This window comes from Arxiozyma heterogenica (assembly GCF_036370985.1).
Source record: "Arxiozyma heterogenica strain weizmannii chromosome Unknown scaffold_20, whole genome shotgun sequence".
Lineage (NCBI taxonomy): Eukaryota > Fungi > Ascomycota > Saccharomycetes > Saccharomycetales > Saccharomycetaceae > Arxiozyma > Arxiozyma heterogenica.
The window spans coordinates 55,293-72,400 of record NW_027042673.1 but is presented as its reverse complement, the minus strand read 5'-3'; the positions used below and the strand labels follow the sequence as shown (position 1 = coordinate 72,400).

Genomic DNA, 17,108 nt, shown 5'->3' with positions numbered 1-17,108 from the left:
GGTAAAGATATTTTATCAAGCATAGGCTTTATTGTGTATGTAAGATTTCAGTTTTAATTGGAAATGGAACCTATTATAATGTTGGGATAAAAAGTACATTCAAAATATTAAGGTACTAATATCATTTTATAACATGTTTTTATTCATGTATATTACTTTTTGGTTAACAGAAACAAGAAGAATCAATTGTAGAAATTTTTTAATAATAACTAGAAGTAATAAATGTTCAATATAAGTAAGAAGTGTAATAATACTGAAATCGAGCATTCTAGAATAAACAGATAGACCAATTAGATTTTAGAGAGTATAAATTGATAACAAAATGGGGGAAACATATTGTTTGCTTATCAGTAGACGTAAACAAATCTCATCAATAATTTGGTGTTGTACATAGACGAGATATGCCAAATATGAAAATATATAAAGCCAACACTTTTTTCATATCATGGTTCTTCCCTTGTTCATTTTTTATAATTATCCTTATATATTATATATAAATAAAAAAATCGAAGAACTTGAGCAAAATTTTGTACAATATATATATAAATATAACATTGAGAATTTAAACTATTTATCCAATTTCTACAGGCGTTCATTCTCAACAAATAACCTTCCTACAAATGTGTAATTAAATTTATTGAGTAATTTTATAAGGAAAATTTTCCTAAAGAACAACCTTGGGGAAATATTCTTTGATAAAACAGATTAGAATCGCAATAAATTAGATTACTTATGTAGTTTTAACAATAATTTAAAAAAAACATATTGTCGCATTTAATATTTTCAAAAAATAAAAAAAAAAGTTACAGAGGAGAATTACATATATAAATGTAATCTAGTTTGTTAAATAGGGCTTACATAAAGAAAATATATTGATATTTTAATTGTTGTTTATAGAAAAAAGTCTATTTATTCAGTCACAAATGTATAGTACAATACTTAATAAAGAAGAAAGGTAATAGTATTAAGTTGTGGAATTTTTATGGAATTTGTCAAATGTGTAAAGTTTTAATTATTTGGCAATTCAACAGTTAGACATAATATTTTATTGTACTTTGAAAAATATAACTTTCAGTAATCATTAATGAAAAAAAACATATGTTAGTTATATTGTTTCAGACCTGTTTCAGTATTTTTATTTAAAGACAATAGTGGTGAGAACAAGATTTTATACTTTGATATGGTAATTATGTTGCAATGAATAGATTCAAGTTTGATATTATGATTTTCAGTGATATTATTAAGTTTTGTATAATATATCTATGTCAGGTAGGCTGTAAGAGGTCTTAATTAGACATCCTGAAACATCTAACCCGTAAGTAACGTCGAATATCGAAGTAAAGGATTTAGAACAGTCAAAACTCAGAGTTCAAGGTTGTGAGTGTATTTGAACGAACAAACAATCGTTGAATTGATATTGGTGGCAAATTACTGAGAGGCTTATTTAAGAGACCTTTGATTATTGAGAGATAATGCCAGACGTAATTATCAGTGTTGATATTTGTTGAGAAATAGCACCTGTAGTCATTGGATATATAGTAAACATTTTCAATATTATATTAAACAGATTTAGTATACAAAATTATAATAAAGTTCTTCACTTTCTTTCTCTATATACAACATAAAAGTAATAATACACAAAGATTGTAAATAAGATAAAAATAATGTATGATGAAATCCTTGGCTTTATATATGTCAACATTCAGCCATTTTCCTCTACGAACAGTAAGATATTTATTAAACAAACTCAACAACCTTTGGTGACCTATTAACGATTATTACTCAACAATTTATCGTTTGGTATCTGCTAAAATCTTATTGTTCTATCTATTTTATTACAGAACATTCTATTTCAACAATATTCGTATTCTATCTGATAGGTTTCACTTAGAAGAAGAATAACCCGAATAATAAAACTAATCTATTTATTAGTTAAAATCAACCCAATTATATAATTTGTAAGTGTGTGTATATATGTAATTAATGTCTATATTCTAGTATACTACTTGAGAAAACTCCTTACTATATAATTCATACAAGTCATCTTTTGTGAACTAAAGGAAAAAAATTTTTTATTTATAATTTGGATTGCTAAGATAGAACAAAAGTTAAAATATTTAAAATAACAAAAAAAAAGCCACGAAGAACTTGCCCTAAAAGTACTAATATATCCTATATTATAATAGCACATCTTCAATATATAACTCTCTTTAACGCTATCTTCTCTTCATAAATCATAAAAAAATAAACCAAAAAAAATGGATCCCATAAACTTTTTGAATGTTATACGAGGAATATGTCTCTCTATCAAATATGAAAGTCTTGCGAAAAAAACGTTACTTTTTTTTATATCTTTACTTTTTAATAAGCTATTATCTTTACGCCTTTATGCATATTTTTCTATTTCAATCCTGGCTTCTAGCTTCTCCTAATACTTTTATGTTTCAACTAAACCTGATGTGCCCACCCAAATGAATTTAAAAATAAAAGGATGTTCTTTAAAAATGAACTTATTTAAATTTTTGAATCTAACATATACTTATATAGACCAACCTTCATGCTCTCATATTTTTCTTATTATATAAGTCACTAAAATTAACTAATAAGTATAATTTCTCCAATATTCGAATGGTATATCACTGTACCTAACCTTGCACACACACATATATACATAGAAAAAAAATAATTTAATTAGGAATTAGTTGAAATAAGTTATCTAATATAATATTTTCACTATACGAATAGACAAAATTACACACTTTCTATTTATAATCTTTAAGACAAACTACATTTAATTGATGTCATGTTAATACTCCTAAATTTTGAATTACTTAATCATTTATACTTATATTTCCATACCATGGATATTACGTCAATCATCTAAAAAAACGCCTTTATTCTAATACAATATCACCTTCATTATCTTGTGTAGCACTTCCTTCGTTATTATCATCATCACTATCACTGTCATCACTATCTTCCAAATGGGATAATGTTTCTTTAGCAAAACTCACAGCCTCTTCAAGTAATTCCTTTGGAACCAATTTATGTTTCCCCTGAGTCTCTTCATTTGAACACCAACTGATTTCAATTTCAAATTCTTTTTCTTTATTATCTTCATGCGCTAAATATATGATTCTGGCAATTTCTTTCACTGCATCACGTACTTTTAATTGAATAGTTTTATTATCAGTATCATCTTCATTAATATCAATGTTCTTTGTATGTTTAGCTATCAATTTCTCTAATTCTGCACGTGCAGATTGTCTACCTTTTCCAGTAGCTGCACCACTATAGCCCCAATAACTACCATTTGGTTCCAACATATACAATTGAGGACCCTTAACGTCATCAACACCACCAAATATGGCAGTGATCCCAAAAGGCCTAACACTGTTGTATAAGGTGTGTGCTTGTACATATTGGCCTAAACGATCAGCAAGTGCATCAACAGGAATTGGTCTATGATAAATTTTTTTAAAACTTGCTGCTTCATCACGACCTCTATTAACTAAATGTCTTCCATCCGGAATCAATCCTGAATAAACACATCCAATATGACTATCGATTGTCTGAATTTTACGGTTTTTTCCTGGAACTAATAATGGAGATGTAATTAGTTTCTCCACACCAAATACCACACCATCTTGACAACGGATACCTACGGAAGTTGCACCATTTTCTACTGCCTTAACTGCATATTCTACTTGAAAGTTTCTACCATCTGGAGAAAAAACAGAATTTGATAAATCGTAACCAGTACCAATTGAAGTCATCCTGCTAAAAGTATGCTAAACAAATATTATTTCTAAATTATTCCACTATAGTTTTATTTAATCGAAGAATCTGTCTCACCGCTTCGTCTTCAATCCAATATTGCTTTTTGTTGAACTTTCAACAAACGAACAGTCGAAAAAAAAAAGGAGAGGAAAAATACGACTTAAAACTACAGAATTATGTAATCTTGAACTAATTGACTTTATTACACTGTTTAGAATGTGGATCACTTCTAATTTTTCTTTTGTATAAATAAAGCTGATCGAGATGTTGTTATTATTACCCTTGTGTATTATTTAAGACCAAGTTTTTAAAAAATAAAAAGAAACAGGATGAGACTTGCCACACTCGATCGACAAATTCGTTCGAAACGATAAAATTACTTCCCGTCATTCTTCAAAAACACGTTATTTCTCCTTTGGAACGTATTTCCAAAATTGGAAATAAATCTTGCGGAATACAAAAGCTGCAAAACGGCATTTAAAACCGATAATTTGAATAACAAAAAGCCGCCTGTTTGCTCGAGGGTCTCTAAGAAAAAGCTAAAAATAGCAAAAAAGCAATCTAAAACTTCGAAAAGTCGATAATAAATTAGGTTATAAATTGAATATATTTTACGTAATTGTTATATCTCTAAACATTCGTTTTCTCCCCAATGATAATAAGAAGTAATACATTTTTGCAGTCGACAAAAGTGCAAAATAAGTAAAACAAGAAGAAAAAATGGCTTCAAATCCACCAAGTAAGTGTTGTTTTATGGGGTTCCGCCACGAAGGTCAACCAAAGGGCTCCCTTCAAGAAATCTTTGGTCTAGAAACTTATATTGCCAAACCTCAGGTTTCCCACTGTTGTAAGTCTACTAAAGTTACCTATGAAGATAAATATATTGTCATCTTGACAGATATCTACGGTCATAAATTCAACAACGTCCAATTGATCGCCGATGAATTAGCTAATAAAACTGGACTATCCGTTTTAGTCCCTGATATTTTATTCGGAGATCCTGTTATTAAATTAGATGGTTCTACTCACCTATAGGAATGGTTAAGTAAACATTCCCCAGAGAAGACAAGAAACGAAGCTGTTCAACCATTTTTACAAAAATTAAGGGATGAAAAAAAACCATCCTTCGTTGGTGTCATTGGTTACTGTTTTGGTGCCAAATTTGCTATCCAACAACTGGCTGAAGATGGTCTCGCCGATGTTGGTGCTGTTGCCCATCCTTCTTTTGTCACCATTGAAGAAGTTGCTGCTATCACTAAAGAAAAATCACTGTTAATTTCTGCTGCAGAAACTGATCCTGTCTTCACAGAAGAATTAAGACACCAAACTGAAGCCAAATTAATGGAAAAGGGTAACTGCTATCAATTAGATTTATTCTCTGGTGTCAGTCATGGCTTTGCTGCTAGGGGTGATATCTCTGATCCATGGGTCAAATATTGTAAGGAAAAAGCTTTAGCTGATCAAATCCACTGGTTTACTTATTTTGCCAATCAAGGTAAGAACTAAATCGATTTTTAGTTTCTACTCACCTCATATTCACCCAATATTGAAGAATTTCTTCAATTCACTTATATTAAAACATATTTTGTGTATGAAGAGATTATATATAAGAATATATATCAATAATAACAAAAAATAATACTTTGTACTTTACTTATTTATTTACATTCATACATAGCTTACAAGCAAGCTTTATGATATAATTATCTCTGTTTTTTGTGATCCTCTAAAACTTTAAATAGAATTTTTTTTTCAAATTTCATTATTATTATTATAACTGAAAAAGTAATCGTAATCAAAAAGATCTAAATCACCAAATATACCAGTAAATGTCTTGGATAATTGTTCTTCATCAAAGGTAAAATTATTATATGGAGTAGTATTGTTTTGATCATTAGATGATGTCTCTACGTTAAATTGGTTATCATTATTGAGCATCTCTAAATTCATATCTAAGAACCCTGGAACGCTTGTATTGTTGAGATTATCATTGATTCTATCTTGATCTATAGAGGTTGAATTTTCAACGGTTGGAACTAATCTAGGGACTAATGGGTATGGTTCTTGAGATGTCGTGATAACTTGATTTAAAGCATTCTTAGAATTGTTGGTATCCTCACTTGATTCCCTAGAATCGAAATGTAGATTTGATGTCTCTCTTTGATTGCTTTTTATTTCTGTTGGTAATTGGACCAAACTGTTTTCATCAATCAATGATATATGATTTTTGCTTCTTAAAATATCAATTAATTTTGCATTACCATCACTAAACGGAATATTAAACGACATTTTAAAAAATTTCGCCATTCGTGGATCTACATCTCTTTTTGTAATGGGTTTAAATAATCCACATATTAATTTATCACAAACAATTCTACGAATCAATAAATCATACATCGATAATATTTTGAATACTGAAAAATATGAATATTTCAAATGATGTGTAACTAAATCATGTATATCCTTTAATCTAGTTCTTAATGTATTTTGAACAATCACCAAAGAATCAATTTTTTTATTATTTTTACCATATTTATTGTCTTCTGATAAAAAAATTTGGTTAATAGCGATTCTCACAATGATAGCTAGTAATGTAAACATTGCAGTCGATAAAGATACTTGCAAAAATTTAGAAATATGATATGGTGGTTGAATATTAGAGTCTACATTATTATTACCTTTTAACGAGACCCTATCTGATGAAAGAATATTAGTTTCAGAGTAAAAATCTTCATATAATTCAATCAATTTCAAACAATAATTTATGGTCATCTTCAAATAACGTAAATAATAAGGGATATGAGATTCCTTTTTTGATACTATAAAACGTTTTTCATTCACCACCTTCTCAACATTATAATCATCTTTGCCATCTTTATCATTTGCATTTTCGTCCTCTAGGTTTTCAAAATAAAGCATCAATGCATATGAGGTCCTTACTTGTAACGTTACGCTTAAAAATTCAGATATGAAGCTTGCTTCCGGTAAAATTTTAGAAACATTAATATCGTAAAAATTTTCAACAAAGTGATTTTCGGTTTTTATTAAATTGATATCATGATGTGAAACATTCAAATACTTTTCACAATATATATCAATACAGGCCATAGCCTTTTCTATATCCCATAATGAGATCCCCTTATTATAACTTATAGTTAAAGTATTAAGATTTTGATGTAAAAGAGCCAATTTTGTCCTTTTCCAAGTCAACTCATGAAGAGGTACCACAATGTCATTTAATGAAGGGTCATCTACCAAATCCTCACGGACACGATTCATATAATTCTCAAAAGCGCTGGGAGAGCATATATCAATCGATGAATCTAGAAGTTTTCTAACCGATACTCTTCTACCTTTTAACGCATTTTCATAACTGGACATGGAAAGAACAGATAACCATAATAACCGTCTGTGGTTTCTTAATAGCCTATTATCATCTCCATCGAGTGGACTGTAATCTTTTGGATCTCTATGAAGACCTATCCTGATGGATAACATAATGATAGTGTCACAAATAAACTCCGTTGGATTAGGTGCAAAAAAATTTTCTTCATCTGGGGCAAAGATAAAAAATGACCACAGATACAGTGTGATCGTAATTATATTTTCATTAGGACATTTAGTCCAATTCTCCGATATTAGACAACGAAGTACAGTGACTATAATATCATTTTTAATTGGATATTGATGTAGTTGTTCCAATGAAATATAATTCCTCACTAAATTTTCAGTAAAAGATCCTCTTTCTTCTAACATACAGAAGAATTGGAAAGAAATCTTTAAAATACATGATAATATACATATATTTTCAATTTTATCTCTGATGCCAGAAACTCCTAAAATTAACTTACATTTTTGATTGTTGTTTGGATCTGGTATCAATATCTTTTTGAGAGAGTTTTCAAAAGTGATCAAATCAACAAATGGTACTAAAGGATATAAATTCTCATAAAAATATCTTTTAAACTTTTCAATAGTATGTAAAGGCGGTAATAAAGTTTCAAAGGATTGAATGATCTGCTTTAATAATGGAGAATAATATTGTTCATAATTTATGTTTACCGTAGGATCCATACTGGAGCCATCTCCCTTATTAATACTATATTCTAGATTAATTATATCTTCCAAATGATCATTGACATTTGGATTTATCCAAATTTTCAATACATCTGTGATATCATTAACTTCAGAAGATAATTCAAGGATTCTATTACAAAAATTTTTAATCCTTTTAATTTCCGTCAAATTGTTTGATTGACATCTATCAATCAAAATTTTTTGTAATTTGTAAATATTATCCCTTAAAATGCTGCCACTTGTGGCCATTGTGATGTCTACAGTAAGTGCACTTACTAAATGATTTGCATTCATATTTCGTATTAATTCAGAATAAGCGGATTTAACAGAACTTCTCACGGTTTCACTAGTTCTATCATCAGCATTACTCGTATTATTACCACGACTATTGGGGATACTGCTGGCGTGAAGATTATTTCTTATAATATTTTCCTTTAAAATAGTTGGATCTATAAAGATTGACATCAAAGTCATAGCGAAGAAAATATCGTTAATCATTAGATAGTTTGCACATAATGGGTTAACCTCCCTTTTCATAAATTTAGACATTATTAACCTTGGATTTTTTTTACCTAGATAAATCTTCTTATGGTAAAAATCATCATCATAATTTATAGGTCCAAGAATTGTATCAACAACAGTACTATCACCAATACTAAAATTACTACTAATAATATTATTATTAGTGTCAGTCTTGATATCAGTATTATTATTAGTAATAGTACCAATAGTACTAATAGTAGTGTCATTTTCATTATATTTGCTTTTAATTTGATATTGATTCAATAAATTTTGTTGTTCTTCCAATAAAAGTTTAGTTTTCTTCTGCCAGTAGTCGACTTCATTTTCTAATCTCAGAATTGCCAAGTCCTTTGACAAATGTTTAGGTAAAGGTTGTGTAGCAGTATCATAGATACACTGTATCTCTAACCTTTCGCACCTTGAACATTCCGGTTTAGCTTTATCACATTTAGATTTAGCCAATCTACAAGCCTGGCATACAAATGATAGCCTATTTCTTTTTCTTTTCTTCATTGTACATTCACTATTATTGACAATTTGAACATCAGCATCTGGAGTAGCTGATCGATTAGCCTCTGAATAATGGACAGAATTATCCAATTTTAATGAAATCGGCGCATTAGGAGGACAATATTGACTAGCAATATTATTGGTATTATTGTTTACAGAGAGTAGGGGTGGCAAGGGTATAATAAATGGTTGTGTAAACCTTGGATAATCATTAGTCTTATTATTGATACTGTTATTATTATTGATATTGTTGTTGTTTGACATAATTTCTAATAATACTTCAGACACACCAAAGTCCCATATAAGCAAACAGATAACAGTCCTTAATCACTCATTCATTTGCTCGTCCATCTGCTAGTATACCTATTTAATTTAACAACAGGTCTTGAAAATGTTTATATTGCTCCAAAACCAAGCCCCTCATTCCATCCACCAACATTAACTAACTGCAATATATCGAATCACCATAATTCTGCATGGGCTAGAAATGAAACAGATGGAAATCAATCGTATCTCAAATGAAATGTCTTGAAACTGGAAAACTAAATAAAAAAAAAGACCTTTGAAATCCAAGAGTCGATGGCCGGGGATTTAACACTATCAGATCACGTGGAAGTCACAAGATCCGTTAAAAATATCGGATTAATGAATTGAAGTATAAACAGCGATCAGAGTGATAATAATGATAATAATGACGATGACAGATGGATGGATATATAAGAGTATGTCTTCCCTTATCGTGTTCTATCCTGTTCAGTACTCTTAGACCACGCTACAAATATATAAAACATTAGATTGTTTCAATTATGGAGAAAATATATGGGATCAAGCCTGATGTGACCACATTAGATGAAGATTTAAAATTGTTAAGAGCTTCAAAATTCTCAAAGGATGCAATTGAAGAAATTAAAAACTGGATCTTTGACAGTGTATTGAGAATTAAAGACCGACCAACTAACAGTCCATTATTAGATCTTTTGAAAGATGGTACTATACTTTGTCAATTGGCGAACACCTTAATCTTTGAAAATGACCAAGACCAAAGAAACTTCATTACATGGAAACACTCAAATTTACCTTTTGTGCAAATGGAACAAATATCGCAATTTCTAGATTTTGTTAGACAGTATGGTGTTCCAGAGGATGAGTTGTTTCAAACAATAGATCTATATGAATCAAAGGATCCAACTGCTGTTTATCAAACGTTGAAATCCTTATCAAGATATGCCAATAAAAAACATCCAAACAGATTTCCTGTTCTTGGTCCCCAATTAGCAGAGAAAAGAGTGCCCCCTCCAATTAAACGTAAGCCTGATCATCTAAAGAGTACTAACAATAATAGTGGTAATAGTAATGGTACAGGATGGTCCACCTATGAATACGGATATATGGGTGGGGCGTCACAAGGTTCTGAACATATTGTCTTTGGTCAAAGAAGAAATATATTATAACAAAAAGAATGAATACATATACATACACACACACATATATATATACATATATATATACATGTTATATGGGGAATGTTGTCAGAATATCTTTTTCATTTTTCCAATACGTTATATGTGGGACATATCTAGGTATATCATCAGGCATATTTCGTTCGCCATCTGGAAATTCTTCAAGATTAACATACAATTCTTGCTTCTTTAAAGATTTAATACAAGACCAGACACCAAGCACTGTATCGCAACGTATAACTTTATATGCAAACCTTGGATCTAATTTTAAATGGAATCGGTCCTTACAACTTGGAATAACAATCAAAACTAAATCTTCTTCATCTTCTAACAATTGTGACCAAGGAATCACATTCATTGTATCAATGACACTAGATGTTACCACTACACAACGTGATTTATTCCTTTTATCATTGGTTGCATCTTTTATGGGAGTATCGCTTATTTTCCTATCTTCTCCATTTTGTAATGATTTCCATAAATAGTAACATGATGTACCAATACCAATAGCTAGTGTGATCCCAAGAATCAATTGATTACTTTTTCTACGTCTGTTATTAACCATTTTATCCTTCTCTTTCTCTTTGAGACTCTCCTATCTCTATAATCACAATTGCAAGTAACAAAAAAACAAATTACAATTCACTGTCTCTAATGCTACACTATGTCAACATCAATGTTTGTTAATATATATATATATGTGTGTGTATGTGTCTTTTAATAAACCCCATATATTGTTGCTATTCTAAATTCATTATGAGGGTTACATTGAAAAATAGAAAAACTTCAAAAATTAATTACCGAATCGCGATTAGGGCTACTAATATTTTTATGTCCTCATTGAGAAAGTATGTTACCAGCAAATAGGGTTCACAAAAGTTTTCTTCTTTTCCAATAACATTTTTTCCGGTTGAAGTTTGACACATCTCTTGAACAAAAAACATCACTACATTTTTGGAAGATTTGGTTAGAAGTATTAATGATACAAAAAGCAGCATCTCATTGTTGCTTCTTTGTTTCTCTATGTGCTCATTTATCGTTAATAGATAATACTCTATTTGTTTGATCCTAATCTATTTTACTGTGGCAAAGTACTTCAAATTGTGTCTAATATGAAAATACTAATATCCCCCGTCTAGCAACAATCCATATAATAAAAAAAAAAAAACAGAAGGAAAGAAATATAGCTACAATGGACTTCCCCAGATTCTCTGCGTCCACAGTTCATTTAGATCATATCACAACAGCATTAAATTGTTTAACTCCATTTGGTGGAAACTATGATGATTCTTCAAATTCTGGATATTCGAATACGTCAACTAATATATCTCACAATCTAAATAAAGTTGGTTACAGTATTGGTGGAGGCGGGTCCTCTTCAATAAATAATGATGATGTAATGATCTATATAGACAGAGATGGTTTATCCTTTATTAGGGATTATCATGGTTCGATTAGAATACAATTATTGTTATCTAGAGAATTATTTTTATCCTATACTTTTAATGATGATCAAACCATATCAACAACAGTTGATGCAAGTGATAGTCACCATAACAATAATAATATATTAGATGAATCGGATTGTATGAAACTTTGTATCAAATTGAGTCATTTACTAGATACTATCAATGTAGTCAACAAAAACCAAGACGATATAATTGAATGCACAATGAATTATGATGGTTATGGATCAGTGTTCTCTCTTATTTTGCAGGATTCACTTGTCGAGGAAAAAGTTTCCTATTCAACATATCTATTTAATGAAGCTTTAAAGGATAAAGAAGCTGAGTTATTGCAATTACAGCGTGATTTGGTTCAATTTGAATGCATAATCAAAGGTGATATTTTATATAATGCATTAAGAGATCTCAAAGAATATAACGCTAAGGAATGTTATCTTTATGCGAAAGTCTCTTCGAGAGAGGACTATAATGAAAATGTATTTGCGTTAATAGCAAAATCTGATATTGGTTATTCTAAGATCATCTTGCCTAACAATAGAAATATTATTGAAAAATTAGAAATCTTCGATCTCTTAAATGGTCATAGTAATAATAATAAACTATTGTATGATGTTCCCATAATTGCATATTTTGATTTCAACAGGTTTGACAAGATAAGATTGAGTTGCAGGATTGCATCAAAAGTCTTAATTAGATTAGATACGAATGGTGTCCTTGGGGTGAACATTTTAAGTCAAACAAGTAATATAATTATTTCAAATAAAAGACAAAATAACAATAATAACAATATTTTGAATCAACAAAACTCTAATAACATAAACAATAATAGAAAACCTCAATTACCTATAGATTATCCAGGGGTAGTTATTGAAATCACAATGCTTACAAAGGATTCTTTAGATATAATCGCTAAACAAGATATTGAAATGTTAATTGATATCACCTTAAAAAATATGAAAAAATTGAGAAGCTTAACTAACGTAAAACGACCACATCCTGCAACAATTGAACCATGGAATCAAACTAATAATTTATTAGGACTATCTAACACAGCTTCTGACAATTTTAATAATGATAATAACCCTAATAGTATGGAAGATAGCAAGAGTGAGGCTGAAACTACCACAGAAGGTTTTACGTCGTCCGTGCAATTTGATAATATGGCGTTTCCATTTTTTTAACCACTTTTTTCTCACCTTCTTATCATATTTAACTTTCTTAATTATCTGACGGCTTAAGTGAATATTGGAATCAAAATATTCAAATATTCAGAAATTGCATAGCCATAATATCCTGTCATATGCCGCATGACTTGTGGACCTCCCCGCATAAAAGTCTTACAATTAAATGTCACTCAAAATAAAAAACAACAGGAAGCTTGATGATGACATGCTAACTTTGTATATTTCTTTGAAATTAATTTATATATAAATTATATAAATACTTATATAAAGAAATTAAATCAACCAAAAAGAAATAATTATTCAATGATACTAAGCTAACCTAATAAATAAAGTAACATTTAAATGAGACGAATAATTAAAAAAAGATATCAGTCCAAAAAATAACTTTACATATTAAATTGCTTATTGTTGAGAGAAGTGATCTAAGATCATAGCTCTTTCATCAGTTTCAGCACCCCAGTTCTTGACAACAACAACAGAAGCACCGACAACCTTTCTGGCGTTACCTTCACGGTCAATCTTACCTAGACCGGCCCATTCACCTAATTGCTTGGCATCAGCAACCTTGATTAATGGAACCTTGTTGTTTGGATCGTTAGCTAAACCTTCAACTAACTTAATAATGTTATCTTCGGTGACAGAGGAAACTAAGACAACTAATTGAGCTTCACCTCTGGTTAAAGCCTTAGTAGATTCTCTTAAACCTCTAGCTAAACCATCGTGGATTAAAGCAGTTCTTAAAACAACTTTTAAAGCATCTTCAATGGTAACTTCGGCAGTTTGTTCAACAACTTCTTCTTGAACTTCAACAACTTCTTCAACGTCAGACATTTTTCTTTGCTTCTTTTTGTATTTGGCTTTCTTTAAAGTGTGACTTCTTTACAGGAGAAATATCAAAAGACTGCTCAGTGGTGACTTTAAAATGGAATCATAAGAACAACTATTAAGAAATCAAAAAGTACGTCGAACAAACACTTACTCTAGCGAAGTCATCTCTTGTATATTCCCTACTTCATCTTGTTGAGATAATGCCTTAACTGCAATCTACTAAAGCATCTTTGTAAAAAAAAAAATTGAATGTCTCCAAGTCAAAATTTCTCGATTTCTAGAATAGGCAAACAAATTTAATTTGATCGCTCAATGAGAGAGATACAAATTTAAAAAAAATAAAAATAAAAATAAAAAAGAGATAAAAGTTCCAAAAAGAGTAATTTATGGGAGAACTGTAAAGGTCTGGGTTTATTAAATTAAAAACCGTCTTGAAAAAGTGAGAAAAATAATTATTGATTCCGAAGACCACCCAACCTCAACTAACTGAATAGGTCTTAGATATTATTGATTGTAAATTGTTTTGATAGATGAATGAAATATTAATACGTACCTGTTACACATTAGATTATATAAAAAGATACAAAATCAATTGTATATTTGTTCCATTTTATATGTTTCCTCGATCTATGTATTTGTGCAAAAAAAAAGAATCTTTTTTTTAAAAAAAACAAAAACAATGTTAATGTAAAGTCCACAAATTCTTGCTGTAATGAAGTCACATTTGCTTTTATATTTTTTTCTCTCTACTAACCTTTTAATAGCCAAGATCGGTTTGAAAAATTGAATGTAAAAAAAAAAAAAACTGAGGTTAGGAGAAGACTATTTATAGCATCACCTTATTAGATCGATTTCAGCATAGTATCATAAAATTCTACGCTCCTTCGATCATATTTCCAATTTGCCCACAACGTCACTATTATCTCCATCTTTATCACCTTGATCCATATCGATATCTTCTTCTTCTTCATCCTCAATAGCGTTTTCATCATATTGAATAGCTCTGCTAGTACCATAACTATTACTAGATGTCACTGGATCCTCATCTTCAAAATCTATATCAAAGAAATCATCATCACTTCCCACAATTTGCTCATATATCACTTTAGCTGCTGTGATAACTTCATCATATGATATTTCACTACTTGGCATAGCAGTATATATCACATTATTGTCGCAAGCACTAGGAATAAACTTCGAAGAGGCTCCAGAAGAAGGCATGAATAAAGAAGGGTCTACTACATTGAATGGAGGGACCATTGTACACTGTGTATAATATAATTTAAACAAAAATTGTACCTTTTCTCTTTTCACGTATTCTTTAAATGATTGACCCAATTTAAATGAATTTATTGTAGAATGCCCATCTTCTGAGACTTGTACTAAACTTTCATCTTGGGGTATTTTGACTGAGGATTCTCTAATAATACTGATTTCCATTGCCTCTAGTGCTGCATCAAGATCCAATTCTGCACGTGGCCCTTGCTGTGTAGTGAATAAATACCATATGCACGTTCCATCTGGACAACATTCAGAACCTGAGCCAACAATGATTGCTTGTACAACCTCTTGGTTACCAGATTTCAATGAGTTTGGTGGAAAGACAATAACTGCTGCAGATTCATTCCCATTAAACCACTCAGAGCAATCCTTCTCTACAATACAAGTCAATCTATGCACCTCATATTTTTGTTCTGGCATATTATAACTATATTCAGGGGCTTGACTAGGTGATAGTACCAATTTTTCTTCAACTTTGACTTTTGATCCATTTTCAAAAGTGGCAATTTTAGTCTCTGGATTATATGACACAAATTTCTCATTTAATTTGTATGTAGCTCCAGCAACTGCAGCTGACCTGCAAAACCCTTGTGATATTTCACCTGCACCACCATATTTGGAATATAATACTGGGAATGGTCCGTATACATCAAAACTTATCAAAAAACGACGGATTCTTTGTAACGTTTCAGGGATTTTAGCATCAGTATTATAACATAATCCTATAGAAAAAATTAATTCAAAGACTTGAGGTCTTTCCAGTTTAAACTTCTCTGCTAAAAGGTCAGCTAATGATCTATCCTTGTATGGCTCCCATATTTCTGGTTGATTTTCCCAATTCAAAACAAATTTAAGAAATTTCATTAGATTACGTTTTATCATTAATGGTAAAGTATCATTAGTAAAAATTTCTTGCTTAGAATTTGATAATTTTTCGAATGAATCATTTTCAAAAGTATGAAAAGTAGATAAAGCTTGAAATTCTAAATATTGATATACTCTTGATTTCACTAATATAGACAAAAGATCAGATTTTGCAAACATTATTTTTGGGGATAAATCAATACCAAAACTTCTTGATTTATATTTACAAGTAGGACCAATATCATTTGAAGCATATAACTTCGCATTTTTATAACAGGGAATCTTATTGTCATTAATTCGAGATACCCACTTTTTAATTTGTTCAACAGTTAAAGTAGCAGAAGAATCACCATAGTAGTCATTAGAATCCACATGAAGAACATTGGAACCTTGCCATGCTAATGCTGCAGCAAGAACACTCTCCACGATGCCAGTACCAACTATTAATACATCAACATTCTCGGGAGTAGCCTCTGGCAATGGGTCTTCAATACCTGCCAAATGAGGTACAAGTAATGGTGTGGCTTGTTGAAATGCAAAAAATGACGGTCTACGTTCTGCCATAGATGTACGACGTTCTGGACTTAGCATTGTAATGACTGTTTTAATATTTTTTTTATTCCTTTATTTTTTTGGATAATATATAGCTAAGTTTGTTGAAGTGAGTAAAAATAACTTAAAGAAATATTACTTTTCACTGATACTGCAATTAGGGTATTATAAAATGACACACTCTTTTTCGTTAGCTGTTTGTATTCTAATATTAATATGATATCTTATTCTTATGGTTTTCACTAAAAACAATAGTTATTAAACTGGACTTATTATTGTTTGTTGTTGTATAGTAATATTGCAAGAGTAGCTAGAAATATAATTCAATTCAAAGTTGCATTAAACATAGTAATGTAACGATTAATTCGAAACAGTACATGTTGGATAACAGAAAACCAATTGTCAAAGACCATAAAAACAACACAAAAATCCTTTTGTTTTATTACGTTTCTATTTAACTGATAGCCAAAATATACTTAATTGAAGCAGTGAAAATTTTTTTTCTTTTTTTTTTTCTTTTTCTTTTTCCTTTTTTTTTTACCTCTTGAGAGAATAGTTATTGCCCTTTTAGGAAAGGTAACAAT

General features: G+C 30.1%; 8 protein-coding genes across 8 annotated transcripts; 3 read left to right on the top strand and 5 right to left on the bottom strand.

The window, feature by feature from the left end:
* Window positions 1-2,894: 2,894 nt before the first annotated feature.
* On the bottom strand, window positions 2,895-3,776 carry PRE10 (proteasome core particle subunit alpha 7; the record flags this gene model as incomplete). Its single annotated transcript, XM_064858907.1, has 1 exon — window positions 2,895-3,776. The coding sequence occupies one exon, from the start codon at window positions 3,774-3,776 to the stop codon at window positions 2,895-2,897; it is 882 nt and encodes a 293-aa protein (XP_064714123.1).
* Window positions 3,777-4,500: 724 nt separating this feature from the next.
* AIM2 lies at window positions 4,501-5,286 on the top strand (the record flags this gene model as incomplete). The annotated part of the gene is made up of 2 exons (XM_064858906.1): window positions 4,501-4,749; window positions 4,816-5,286. 2 exons carry the CDS (start codon window positions 4,501-4,503, stop codon window positions 5,284-5,286), a joined length of 720 nt encoding a protein of 239 aa, XP_064714122.1.
* Window positions 5,287-5,532: 246 nt separating this feature from the next.
* On the bottom strand, window positions 5,533-9,153 carry PWA37_002332 (uncharacterized protein; the record flags this gene model as incomplete). Its single annotated transcript, XM_064858905.1, has 1 exon — window positions 5,533-9,153. One exon carries the CDS (start codon window positions 9,151-9,153, stop codon window positions 5,533-5,535), a length of 3,621 nt encoding a protein of 1,206 aa, XP_064714121.1.
* Window positions 9,154-9,695: 542 nt separating this feature from the next.
* Window positions 9,696-10,340, top strand: SCP1 (Scp1p; the record flags this gene model as incomplete). Its single annotated transcript, XM_064858904.1, has 1 exon — window positions 9,696-10,340. One exon carries the CDS (start codon window positions 9,696-9,698, stop codon window positions 10,338-10,340), a length of 645 nt encoding a protein of 214 aa, XP_064714120.1.
* Window positions 10,341-10,401: 61 nt separating this feature from the next.
* On the bottom strand, window positions 10,402-10,914 carry PEX22 (ubiquitin-protein transferase activating protein PEX22; the record flags this gene model as incomplete). Its single annotated transcript, XM_064858903.1, has 1 exon — window positions 10,402-10,914. The coding sequence occupies one exon, from the start codon at window positions 10,912-10,914 to the stop codon at window positions 10,402-10,404; it is 513 nt and encodes a 170-aa protein (XP_064714119.1).
* A 627-nt stretch (window positions 10,915-11,541) lies between these two features.
* RAD17 (Rad17p) lies at window positions 11,542-12,996 on the top strand (the record flags this gene model as incomplete). Its single annotated transcript, XM_064858902.1, has 1 exon — window positions 11,542-12,996. One exon carries the CDS (start codon window positions 11,542-11,544, stop codon window positions 12,994-12,996), a length of 1,455 nt encoding a protein of 484 aa, XP_064714118.1.
* Window positions 12,997-13,401: 405 nt separating this feature from the next.
* Window positions 13,402-13,830, bottom strand: RPS12 (40S ribosomal protein eS12 RPS12; the record flags this gene model as incomplete). Its single annotated transcript, XM_064858901.1, has 1 exon — window positions 13,402-13,830. The coding sequence occupies one exon, from the start codon at window positions 13,828-13,830 to the stop codon at window positions 13,402-13,404; it is 429 nt and encodes a 142-aa protein (XP_064714117.1).
* An 885-nt stretch (window positions 13,831-14,715) lies between these two features.
* Window positions 14,716-16,563, bottom strand: MRS6 (GTPase-activating protein MRS6; the record flags this gene model as incomplete). The annotated part of the gene is made up of 1 exon (XM_064858900.1): window positions 14,716-16,563. One exon carries the CDS (start codon window positions 16,561-16,563, stop codon window positions 14,716-14,718), a length of 1,848 nt encoding a protein of 615 aa, XP_064714116.1.
* Between the last annotated feature and the right edge of the window lie 545 nt (window positions 16,564-17,108).